General features: G+C 31.0%; 1 protein-coding gene across 1 annotated transcript; it reads left to right on the top strand.

Moving 5' to 3' along the window:
* The first annotated feature begins 240 nt into the window (after positions 1–240).
* On the top strand, positions 241–9,696 carry LOC123654861 (arylsulfatase B-like). Its single transcript, XM_045590723.1, has 8 exons — positions 241–248; positions 2,498–2,588; positions 2,794–2,953; positions 4,515–4,741; positions 5,111–5,219; positions 7,043–7,195; positions 8,110–8,778; positions 9,262–9,696. The coding sequence occupies exons 1-8, from the start codon at positions 241–243 to the stop codon at positions 9,645–9,647; spliced, it is 1,803 nt and encodes a 600-aa protein (XP_045446679.1). The 3' UTR covers positions 9,648–9,696.
* The last annotated feature ends 4,466 nt before the right edge of the window (positions 9,697–14,162 follow it).

The raw sequence follows: 14,162 nt of genomic DNA on the forward strand, positions 1-14,162 counted from the left end.
TATTTTATTAAACCATTATTTATCAATTGTGTGGATAATTTTGCAACAGTTCTTTACGAGCAACCTTCGCAACCTCAGTATCGTATTTGCTATAGGTTTGTGTGGGTCAGTGTTGTATACGATCGAATTATATGAAATTTTATTTAAATTTTTAATTTAATATTACGTGTCTTGAAAGCATAGACGAGGCAAATTATAATAGAAGTATTGTGCTGTTTAAAAATGTTTATCACGAGAACAATGATCTGGTAAGCTTTTTTGTATTGATCGTAGGATTTGTATATTTGGTTTTATTTATAAAAACGTATTTAACAAAACTTTTTAAAATATTTCATAGAATTAGTTTCATAAGAGAAATAATATATATACCTATCAGTTAGTGCAATTTTAAAGTAAACATTTTAAAATTAAAAATTTTAAAGCAAAAATAGGTCTTATATTTTGATTGATTACTTGATTCAGCATTTCAGTCTGTAACATCTCACTGTTGGGCATAGGCCTCTTTCTCCATGTAGGAAAAGGGTCTTATAAACTTTTATAAAATGTATAGGGTTTATATTATTATTAAAGGAGAAAAGCATAATCAGTAAAATACTAAAACATTAACAATATAATTTTAAAAATTTACTGTCACTAGAAACATTAAATATAAAATGGGTGGTCGTGACTTAAAAGATCATAAAAGTTGCTATTGTATAAATTGAACCATAAGGGCCTTTCACGAATTACGGATAACGCTACTTGACGAATTACTGTATCCGACAGCTAAAAGTTTTTGATTCATTTTTCTTTTTTGTATATAATTCTACTATATTTATGAATGATTTGGATTCGGATATATCATCTTAAAGTTGTAGTTTATTAATTGAGGAGAAACAGGTCCTACTGGCGTATTCTACATTCTGGTCATCCCTCAAATCCACAACTGGTGAAAAGGCCCTCATTAGTTTTTAATCAATTAACTATATTGAATGCGAATCTACCATTAATTCGAAATGTAGAATTCGCAGTTACTCTAATAAAAAAAAAACCGTCAATTATTACAAATTTAATCATGTCTTGAAATATCTTGAATGAAATACAGAGCAACTAACACCACAAATATTTATTATATTTTTATGCATACTTTAACAAAAATATTAGCATTCTGCACTCCTTCTCTATATAAACTATATAGAGCCTAAATGCGCGAAATTTCATACTCCTCCGTCCGCACAGTTTTCGTAAAAAGGGGTACAAAGTATTTATATAGGTATAAAAAAGATGAAGTTGAACTTACATATATATATACGTAAGTTTAACCTTCTCAAGAATGAACCATCACTGAAGTCGAATAATTACCACGTTGTACTCTGTTGACTAATTGGGAAGCTTCCTTAGAGCTTTGAGCATAAATACGGTCATTTTGTTTGTTAAAATATTGCTTAATTGTAAAAATGTTCTCATCCGTAAGCAAATTTTTTCTGTAACCTCCCTGTGCGTACCTCTTAAGTACTTGTGTAAATTTTACCACCCTATTCTTTTTCAAATTATCAATATGACCAGTACGTGTCTTATAGGCTGCGAGTATCTACTAAGTCATCATTTAAAATGCGCGATATAATTCTAGGTGCTATCTTTATCTTTCGAGATAAAATCTTTTACTTTCGGACAGGATTTCTTCGAATTCTTTCTCTTACTGCTTTGATCGTCTTTTTTGTACGAACACTACGTGGACGGCCAGATCTTTTTTTTGTCACGGACAGACAAGGTTTTATTGTACCTTTCAATAGCCCGATACACAAACATTAGACTAATACCAAGCGTATGGAGAGTTTTAAAAATTGTATTTGGCTCTATACTTTGTGTAATGCAATCACAGCAATTCGGTTCTGTTTATCACCCCACTCTATTTTAATATCACAAAATATTTTACAATGTATTGTCGCGAAAATGACAGATTCGAAATTTAAATGTATTATTTTGTTTATTTTTATTTGTAACATTATTTATTGCTACACTATTTATACGTACGTCCAAATTACATGCTATAAAGGACAAAGTTCATAAAAAAATTACTTTCGTAAGGAGTCGTATGCTTGGCTAAGAATAATTCAATAAAATTGCCTTTTCATTTTTCTCTCAAAAAAGGATATTTTTTCCCATATTCGTAACATTCCTTACTAATGCTCAGCTTTCATTATTATATAGCGTTATATAGCTCATAGCCTTCCTTGGTAAATGGACTATTCAACACAAAAAGAGTTTTTCGTTAAACTCGAACCAGTAGTTTCTGAGATTAGTGGGCTTAAACACATCTCTTTAATGTTCTATTTAGTCTCCGTCAATATTTGACATACAAACAATTTAAAATCATGGTAGTTTCAATTGTATTAAATCTTATATGAAACATATCGAATATTTAATTTGGACAACATTAGACTCGACACCTTGTTATACCTATATTCATTTCTTTATTTGTATTTCAGTAAAAAAAAAAATTAACATTGTATTTCAGGCTAGTATGGGTGCCATACCTGTTTGTCTTGGTCGGAAGTGTATACTCCGCCAAACGTCCACATATTTTATTCATTATGGCCGATGATATGGTAAATATTATTATTTCTTTTGTACCTATGTGTATTATTTAAAATTTAGCTTAATATTGAAATTTGTATAAGTCTGCGAGTATGTAATAAGAGAAACTATTCATTAACGTCTAGATTTTAGACAGAGTTAATTGTACTTGTTGTATATAAGGTTCTAAAATATATAGTTATGCTTGTATATAAATATATTATTAATGACAATAAGGGTTGGAACGACGTATCATATCACGGATCAGACCAAATATTAACGCCGAATATCGACACATTAGCATCTCGAGGGGTCATCTTAAAGCAGTACTACAGTGAAGCGATTTGCACGCCGGCCCGCAGTGCGCTCTTGACTGGAAAATATGCTATGAGAATAGGTTTGTATTTCTTAGTACATTATCAATTGTTAGTAATGTATCTTAACACAGAGCTTATATTCAGTCTATCCCTTAGAGCTTAATGAAGGTAATTCGAATGTATCAAATTGTTATCAAATATTCTTTAGTCATTCATTGTGATAATATATATAGGTACTTATTGCTAAAAATGATTACGAATTTCAAATACAAAATCTCTTGAATACGTTGGTGCCCGTACTTATATAATAATTTCCGATAAAATATTTCCTTGGTTCCTGTCGGAGTAGAAAATAATTGTAATGTTGTAGTATATGTACCTTTTTATTGTTATTTATTATTTAAACTGTTATCATTCCATATTTTTTTATGACCAGTTTTATCAATGTTGCTTCTAATAGAACTATTTTATTACAAGTTCCAATTGATTTAACTTTACATACATACGCATGAACAAATTACTGTTAGTAGTCCCTTAAAAAAATTAACTGTTATACCTATGTACTTTGTAATTCATCGTAAACAATACATTTAGCGGTATTACCTAGAGGACAGAAAGTCACATTAGAGGCATTTTAATTGTATTGAAAATTTTAAAATTATAACAAAATAATACTATTATAGTTTTAGACACTTCTATCTATATCTTCGTTTTTCCACTAAGTTCAAGTTTAGTTTTACCGAATGAATACAAACAGAAATGATACGAATCTCGCAACAGTAATTTGTTCCACAAATTCACACCGTGCACGAGATAGAGTTTATGTCATTTATTATTTAGCAACAGCGTAGTATGTTGAAACGTGGAGTTTGAATTGACGAATAAGACAAAAATATCGCGAATTATATATCAGATTTTGTTTTTATAACTTTTATAAAATTAGATTAATATGGTTAAATTCTTAATGTGTAGGTATTAATTAATTTAAATTTAAGTTATATTTCTTATCATATTATCTTTAAAGCATTTGCTAACCGACTTCAAAAAAGGAGGAGGTTACTCAATTCGACCGTATATATATATATATATTTTTTATGTATGTTCGGGGATAACTATGTCGTTTATGAACCAATTTTGATAATTATTTTTTTGTTGGAAAGGAGATATCCCTAGTTTGGTACCATGATAAAAAAAACCAGGATCTGATGATGGGATCCCAGACAAATCAAGGAAAACTCGAAAATCCGCATAACTTTTTACTGGGTGTACCGATTTTGATGATTTTTAATTTAATCGAAAGCCTATGTTAATCATGTTGTCACATTTAAATTTTATCGAGATCTGATTACAACTTTTGGAGTAATCTTTGATAACGCGTATTTACTTGAGTATTTTTTCGTTTACCTACGTTGTATTACTTGTCGATATAATTGAAGTCGGTTTTTCTTCGTTTACCTGCAAACACAATTATTTATATCTACTGTACAGAAAATTACCTGACTAAAGTCATTTAGGTCTTCACTTAAACTAATTGTATTCATTTGATTACAATAACGACAGAATTCCACTTAAACAATGCGAATTCAATGATAATTATACCTAATTGAGAACAATTACATTGTAACTAGGTATTTGTTTCAGGTATGCATGGTTTCCCTCTCTACAATTCCGAAGACCGCGGAATACCTATAACTGAACGACTATTTCCGGAGTATTTAAAGAAGTTAGGATACGATACACATTTGGTTGGGAAGTGGCATGTAGGGATGTCTAGACAAGAGTTCTTACCTTTAGCGAGAGGATATGATTCCCATTATGGTATGAGAGGAGGCTTTATCGATTATTACACGCATCATAAGGTTGAGGCGGTAAGTCAAATAATTAAGATTATACTACGATAAGATTAATAACTTGGAAGCATTCGCTTTAACGTATCTTATCAAAATTTTATATAGGTATATTATTTATACTGTTTGGCACTTGATGCATGTAGTGATATATTTTATGAGATAAAACTTTTTAATCATGTGAATAAAATTATTAAGGTGGGAAAAAAGCATATGGTTCATACGCGTCTATAGGCTATGGTGGATACCGTGGCCAATAGACGATTTTGAGCAGGATACAACCTGCTGTTCCCTACCTCAATAAATAATACTGACATTATAATATAGCTATGTGATTGAAATTATAATAAAGTTATTAAAATAAATATAATCCTTGAATTTTTGCTTCAGTGGCCAAATGGAAGACAATTTTTCGGTCTTGATTTCTTTGATAACGACGTTCCACAAGACGATGAAGAACGCTACATTGTAGACGCATTTACAGACAGAGCTATTCAAAGTAAGTGCTTTAAAATTCTATCACAGATTATATTTTATGATACACAAAATAAATACTCATTTTAAATTTAATGTACTTAATAATGTTAAAAAACCCATACAAGTCTAATTATATTAAATAAGATAACAGGATTTGATTGCTTAATTTACTTAGCAACAATAATGGGAATATTTTGAGAAGAATGTTAGATTTGATTTTTGTATAATATTATATTCGTATAGTTTAATATTTGCCAGTAATTTTGGATATAGTATCGAATAGACTAGTTTAGTGTAAGTGTTGTATTGGTTCAAAAGTTTGAAAGTTGATTTTAAGAAAGAAAATAAGCCAAAAGGAAAGTGTACGTACAATACTTTAAAGTGATTATTTTTTGTTAAATGATCCAAAAAACTATATATGTTGGCACGAAGGCTTGTTAGCATTGTTATCATCGCTGCTCATAATTTTGTCGTCAACCAAAGGCTCATTTGTGTATTAACTACTCTTGAATTTTTATTTGTATAAATATAACTGTATAGTTTTATGTTCTCCTTCATTTATTAACAGATGTAGTCAAAAATAAGAATTATAAAGTTGAATTAAAATTAAAGTTGTAAGTTTTAAAAGTCACGACGGGTAGCTTATATTACGAAATATTCTTAATATACTTGTTTTATTATTAATTACTTTTATTGTACAATGTCCTCATATAATACAAGGTTAAATTTTATTAAAAAGTATTTTTTTAATTGTAGTAAATTTGGTATTATTTTTAATAAGTATAGTATGACCTACTATCAACTCATAAAGTCTAGAGTACTGTGTTCAATATAAACCATAATCTTATAAAATAACGTACATTATTCGTCGTCTTTATTATTAAAATATGAAATTTAGGAACATCAATTCGAAGGAATAAAATATATATTTCTTAAATATTACACCGAGCGCCTGATGGAAAATTAATTTAGCGATTCTATTGATGATTACGTATACCTACTAGTACTGTGCAGTTGGAAAATAGTTTTTGTGTCTGCGGAGAACCTTTCGATTGAAGTACTTTCTTAAACCTTAAATTAGAAATGTTTTAAACGTTTTGTAAGATTTAGTGTGGATTGCTCAATTGCTCGTAGGATTAGATACATTGCGTATGCACGGATGCATAAGCTATACTGTTAATTGGATTTTTCTGCACTGTTTGTTGCGGTATTCTTTTAAATTACAATTGGTAAAACTGTAAAGCTTTAGAACACTGACTTTTAGGTATATCCCACGTATTTGAAAATATTCATTTACTGATAATATATATAAATAATGTATACCTCATAAAGCCTTATAAACTAGGAGAGTGAACAGAAAAACTGTTAAACTAAATGTAATAGCGCTATAATCTATGTATGTACCTACCTACAGATATATTGACTAGCCAGTTAGTTAGTTAGGGTTGTGAGATTGATTTTCCCTGAGTCTTGGTGAAGTATTTGTATTTATATTTATATAGGTATAATTTCTATGTATATTTATGAAAAAATTTAAAGCTATAACAGTCAGCTGTTACATATAACGCAGGCATTAAATTGCTTACCTTAGTAACAGACAACCGTGTATATAATATGTTAAATTATATATATTTTGTAATATTTTATTCCAACCCATTAGTGATTTATTTTTTAATATACTAAAGTAAATATAAAATCATTCTTATCCATTAAATAGATAGGTCAAGGTCGTGTTTAATTCGGCTCTCCTACTATAGAGGCATAAAATTACACAAAACAGTAATAGCATACTGGCTCAAATACCACATATTATATTAAAAATTAAAATTATAACGAATATTTTAGTTATTCAAAACCACAATGAATCTCGACCGATGTTCCTGCACTTGGCACAAGCAGCACCCCATGCGGGTAACGAGGGTGGCCTCTTACAGCCTCCGCTTTTCAGCACTGTCAAGAATCAACACATCGCTCACTCTAACAGACGCTTATACGCAGGTACGTATTTCAACTCTTATTTAAAGTTATACGAAGCTATTTCACTTTGCTGTCTAACAATAAATTTGTTTCTTAATAAATAATTTTACTGGAAAACGTATGCCCCTTATTACATAGCTTGATCACTGGTTTCCACGATCTCAACAATTTGAAAGAGTCTTTCCGAATAAAGTTGGAATATTTCTTCATCTTAATCCCCTTCTGACGAGACGTGGCACGAAATGCATTCAGTCGTAAGTATTTTCGGATTATGAAGCTGGATCCAGTGATTTGTGTCTGCTTGTAGCAGGTGCTCCCTCTATCGCCGACTTATTGACATTCCTGTTTTTGACCGCAGCTGTGTACGATTTTTAAGTGTTATGACTGTTAGCTAGATTACGATTATAAGGTTTTTTCTTCAAATAAAGAATAATAATAGTTATCACGCATTTATAATATCATTTGACGTCGATACTTAATAAGTTCTACATAGTACTATACGATGACATGAGCGGCAATCAAACATGCAACTATTGTCATCAATAGAAGTATCGTCATTTCTTCTACAAAGAATCGATCGAGATTAATATACCAAAAACTAAGACTTTATTTATTTACTTTATTAACATATTATTACAATATTACAAATTATTTCGTGTAAAAGTATTGTCATTAATTTCAACTTCTAATTTAATGTAACAGTATCTTCTAATCTAATTTATGTATAATAGAAGTGAAATCGATAAGATAGATTTTGAAAGTCTTACATTATTATTCAAATTTCCGTAGATTCTACCAAGCATAACGTTATTTTCTTTTAATCGAATATACAATGGATTTAGTTCTTTGTCTTGTATTTCCTAACAAAATTATAATTTTCGGTTACAAAGAAGCCTATTGTTATCAAAAGTAATTATAAAAGTTTTTTTTTGCAGAGATGGTTACACATTTGGATACAAGTATAGGCAAAGTCGTCAAAGCACTAGCGAATAAAGGAATTTTACAGGATACCATTATTGTGTTTGTTTCCGATAACGGAGCTCCAACTGTTGGTATGTTTAATAATTGGGGTGTGAATCTACCTTTTAGAGGAAAAAAACAAACTCCTTGGGAGGGTGCAGTCAGAGTTCCAGCCTTTATATGGCATCCGTCACTTAAACCAAAGATTTGGGATGGTCTTATGCATATTACTGATTGGATGCCCACATTATTAGCAGCAGCTGGTGGGGAAATTGGAACTGAAATTGATGGCATAAACCAGTGGAACTCTATAGCAGGAAATGCGGAACCAAAAAGGAAAGAAGTTCTTATAGCAGTAGAAGATAGTGCTATGAATGTTTATGCTGCGTATCGAGCTGGTGACTACAAAATTATTGTAGGAAATGTATCTGGTTTGTCGAATGGCTACTACGGTGCAGAATTCATGAAGCTTAAGAATTCTCCACCAGATTATTATCCAACTCTACGAGCTTGTCATGTGGCTAAAGTTTTTGAATCTTTCGGTTTATATCTAGACTATGATAAGGTGTTGGCTATGAGGAAAGCAAGTTCAATTCAACAAATAGACCCTGTGAGAGATCTCACTCCTTGTGAGCCTTCACCTAGTAAGTGATTTTGTTAAATTATGATAAAATTATTTTAAGTAAACAGTATTTTTAATTGAAATATATTTTAAATCAGTTTGTTTTGCGCAATCTAAATAATCTTTATATGGTTATATTTCATTTCAATATATGATAGGAGGTGTATAGGCTGTAATGATGATATGATAGGAGGGTAGCCCCAATCAACACAGCTCTGGTTTGTGGCAATTGCGTTGGCGGTTATGGGTTCGATTCCCGCACATGGTAAACATTTGTACTGGCCAAATATTTTTACCGTGGTCTGGGCGTTGTGATTGTGCATTGTGTATATTTACGAAACCACAACACAGGAGTAAAGTCTTAGTGGACGCCGTTGGGTGTGAGGTGTTTATTTTTTATTTTTCTTAGACGTGGCCGGGGCTACCCACCTTTCATGTACCTATTTTTAGTTAGGTTATAAACTTTTATAAGGTTAATATTAACAACAATTATTTTTCTATTTAGTTCGAGGTTGTTTATACAATGTTCGACAAGATCCGTCAGAAAGTCATGATCTTTGGTCGCGAGCACCCAAAATAGCTGTGACACTTACAAAAAGAGTAAGTGTCCTATTTGGAATGCAACAAAGAAGAGGAGCAGTTGCACTGGACGCTAGATCAGATCCAGCCAACTTTGGCTACAGATGGATTCCTTGGCTAAACGATACAATGGCAGATGGTAATAATGTTACAAATAATGTAAATAATGTAGTGCAAAACGAAATAGAAGTGAAATTTCTCGATAATCTAGCGGTTAATAACACAGGCGTCAAGACGGTAGCTTCAGTTATCGGCTGTGATCGCACAACTGGGTTTAGAAACTTACTTTGTTTATTAAGAACTGTTTTTTAGTTTTAATACATTGTTGTAAATTTTCAAGTGTTATAAAAAGTCTTGTTGATATATGCGTTTTATTTTAAAAAACTGAAGTAAATAAATTAAAACTTTTGAAGGAAAATTATGAAATTTGGATTTAATGAAATTTTTTATGCGACTGTTAAAATTGTTTCAGTAATAAAAAAAAAAAAACCATATTAGCACTTATCTTTGATAGAAAATAACTATAAGTATTTTGGAATCCATTTTTTGGTTCTGTCTTAAAACTCAAAACATTCAAATATATTTTAAGACCATTGAAGGCCCTTAGCAACCAATATTTACATTTATAGTTATATTTATTTGCCAATATATATTATTATCAGTTAAGTGCCATAAAATATTTCCACACGAAATATAATCGACCAACCCGCGTTGAAGCTGTGTGGCGGATTAATCTTTGATCTTTCTCCTTCATGAGGAAAGAGGCCTTTGCGCAGCAGTGGGATAGAGTGACCACGAAATATACCATCAAATAGAACAGCTGTTAAAATATCAAAATTCTTTTGTTTAAGTTGTTTTGTTGCTTTATATTTAATACGTAGTGTTAACTCTTACCAAAGTTCAGGATTAATATAAACAAAGCACCTCTATTTGTGAGAGCCGACAAAGAAATTACTAGAACCTCATTTATGCAGGATTTTCACCCATTAAAATTCCTTTGATGGCTATCAGTGTGAATTCGAATATGCCACAGAATTACTTTGCATGCTCTTTTAGCTTCCATGTCTAGCTTCTTTTGTTTTAAGTGACTTTGACTTAGGCGAGAGAATGGTCTTACGTTACCCTGCTATCACACAAATACGTGTGCAAGTGTTCCACCAAACATTCATAGATAATGAATATATGTGATGAATGAATATATGTGATGTTTTTAGTTTCCATCGAAAACGGCTTTCTAAGTATGGGTTCTATTGTGCTTTGGGTAACAATGATCATTTAGTGCATCGAAGACGTTATTAGCCTCATATCAAAATATTATGATTAAATTAATGCCTAGCCGTAGTACGGTATTACATAGAAGTTGATTGTTTATGCACACAGACTATTTTTAAACTATAAAAATAAAATTCCCAGCTTTACATGTTACCGGGTGTCGCAAGAGGCGACTAAGGGATAACAAGGTTCCACAACCATCTTGGAACTTAAGAAGCCGACCGATGGCGGGATAACCATCCAACTGCTGGCTTTGAAATACACAGGCCGAAGACGGGCAGCAGCGTCTTTGGTGCGACAAAGCCAGTACTGCGGTCACCAACCCGCCTGCCCAGCGTGGTGACTATGGGCAAAACACATGAGTTCACGTTATTTTTGACGTAAACTTGTGGAGGTCTATGTCCAGCAGTGGACTGTATAGGCTGTAATGACAGACATGTTACCGGAAAAGTATAAAAACTATATATTGTACATTGCCTAAACGAGCTCGGCATTGTATATAATGCTTGAATAATACTTTGCCAGTATATTATACCTCACGTGACCAGACATCCCTCTTTGAACCGTTTGAGACCGTTCCGATTTTCAGTCGTTTGTCCCACTGTCCCCGAAAATAACCCAGGGATGCAAAAACTTCCTCTTTTTCGAAATGCCGCAAACATTTTGTGTATCGTACGTACCTATATATCGTAACGTAGTTCGACAAACTTAGAGTATAGTACAATATAAATTATCAAAGATAACTTAAATACTTACTATATTATACTTATATTTTACACGACAAGCAACGGCTTTCGAAAAAAACTAATCATCAAATTGGTACACCTAGTCAGAGTTTTGAGGTAGCACACATCAAAAATACAGGCGAATTGAGAACCTCCTCCTTTTTTTAAGTCTGTTAATAATTAAATCTGCTAAATAAAAAATCCATGTCCCACTTTGAGAAAAAATGGTCACGTTAAGGTTTTAATGACACAAAATTAAGGTTTAGATGCAGAAGATCCATTGCTTGTATACAAACAATTGAAAGTACAATTTTTAATTTAATTCTTTTAGCACCTTCTTTTGATACAAATAAAGTCCATAATAATTTTACACGTTCTGTCAGTTTTTTTATTTTTATATTTTTTTTATTTGCTGTTTTTTTTGTGGCAATGAACTATTTTTTTTTTAATTTTATATTTATTTCTAATAACGAATTCCATTACTACAGTTAATTGTTTTGCTCTTGAAAATATTTTTCTTTTTACCATCTCCATCTTATTTCCACGACGCCACATTCCCGAGTTTCGAAGCATCCTTTTTCCATTTTCTTTTTTGATAAGTAAATGGCGGTCGCACTTTGAAATATTTTTATACGTCCTAAAATTTAAAAAATATGCTTATAAAATTTTACGTTACAATTATTCTATTATTTTCATACTTCAATACACGCGTACTATCACAATACCGATCACATAGGTAATAAATACGGTGGTTTAGTAAAAGGCTAAATTATTTTAATTGTGTTTGCTCGCAAACGAAATAATGAAACTTCAATTACATCGAAAAGTAATACGACGTAAGTAGGAATTTAAATATGTATTACAAAACAAATAAATAATTAATAAATAAATAATAAATATCTACGCAATACACACAGTCATCTGTTCCTAAGGTAAGCAACTTAATGCTTGTGTTATAGGTAACAGCCGACTGGTATACCTACATTTTTTTTTCGATAAACATATGTACTTATAAATAATACATATATAAATATATAAATAAATATTTATATTACACCCAAACTCGGGGTGGGAATCGAACCCACAACCCTCGGAGCAGAAAGCCAACGGGCTAGTCAACAACAGTTATCTCGATGTCTTATTTTAAGAAGCCTTTTATCAGGTTAAAAACCATTTTGTTTACAAAATTTAAAAAATGGTAGGTAAACACACACGTTCACAGTTCACAAATACAAAGGTGTATTCGATTAATAATAAGGATAAAAGTTCGTAGTTCAAGTAGTATTTCAAGTATAATTATGTATAATTGTATAGTACCTACAATTTTTTTATACGATTACATACAATTGGCTGGTGCAGTGGTAAGATCAAATGGGAGTTGCTAAAATTTTCGCAGGTTCCATGTTCTGACAAAACAGATACTACAAGCAATATGTGTAATAATTATATCTTTGCACATTTACTGTAACTTGTCTTAATTCAATTATAATACAAAACTATGCGAGATTTTTTTAAGATTCACTTTTATTACATTTTTATTGTTTAATGTTTAAGGAGAAAAGTCAGTAAACAAGCAGATAAACAAAGTGATTATATAAGTAGAGGTTTCATTTCAACTCCACGCATTGTACGTTGTATTTATAAGTCTACTTCTCGAGGAAGATAAACGTTAACCATGTAAGTTTTTATTTTAATACAATCTTAATTATAGATATAAAAGAAAGTCGGGTTTGTTCGAATACTTATAACTCGAGAACGGCTGCACCGATTTTCATAATTTTTGATTTTTTGTATTCTTTAAGAGTAGGATAAGTATTAAAAACATTGGAATATTGAAAATAAAATGAATGGAGAAAAAAAGTGTTTGTGTACGCACGTAAAAAGTTATACTTCATTAGCTAGTTAATTTCACGTTGTTATCTTCTTTGTTGACTAGCTAACTTCAGTGTCGGTTTTTTTCGTGACGGTGTGCGCGCGCACCGAAAAATTTACTTTCAAAATTTTTCCCTAACGCCCCAAAAGAAGTATAACTTTAAAACTTCCAATACTAGATGTTCATGGGTTTCGTAACTGTCAAACATTTAAAGTTCATCAAGTCGATACGGTAAACTTTCCCATTAAATTAAAGAACGTATTTAAATTAAGGTTCCGAATCGACAGAATTTAGAAAACTTGCCTTCGAGTTTGCCGAAAATTTTCAGTTACCCCATCGTTCTAACACAGAAAAGAGAATAGCAGGCTATCTCACTTAAACATATTATCTCCTGTTCCTTTCATAACAATATTTATTTAAAAAAATAATAATGGTACTAAGCCAGTAATAGAATTAACTTCCAGTCCCCAAAAAAAATGAAATAGAAACCAAGGAAAACATGAATAAAAGAAAGAAGCCTGTATTAGATATTATGCAAAAGATTTTGTTTTATTTTAATGGCATTAAATTCTACAACATTCCTTAAGGGGTACGACTTGACCAACCTTACCCTACGTAACATTTATACATATATCACAAATACTTTTGACGAAAAATGTAAAATCTTTTATACACACAGAAAATGACTAACAATAATTTTGAGCGATATCATTAAATTAATTAAAATATACTTTAATTCAAGTCATTTTAGTGGCTCCTATACAGTACTTTAATAACACACACATCAATAATATTCTGTTATCTCTAACAAGTATGGTTCCAGATTCTTTACTGCATTTTTAAATAAATCTGAAGAAAATTTTGTTTGTTCGAAAGTGCTTTAAAGTAAGCAATGATAGGTATGATTTTAAAATGTCTTTATCTCTACATTTAATTTTACGTATATTCTGCTATTAG

This window comes from Melitaea cinxia, chromosome 7, assembly GCF_905220565.1.
Source record: "Melitaea cinxia chromosome 7, ilMelCinx1.1, whole genome shotgun sequence".
Lineage (NCBI taxonomy): Eukaryota > Metazoa > Arthropoda > Insecta > Lepidoptera > Nymphalidae > Melitaea > Melitaea cinxia.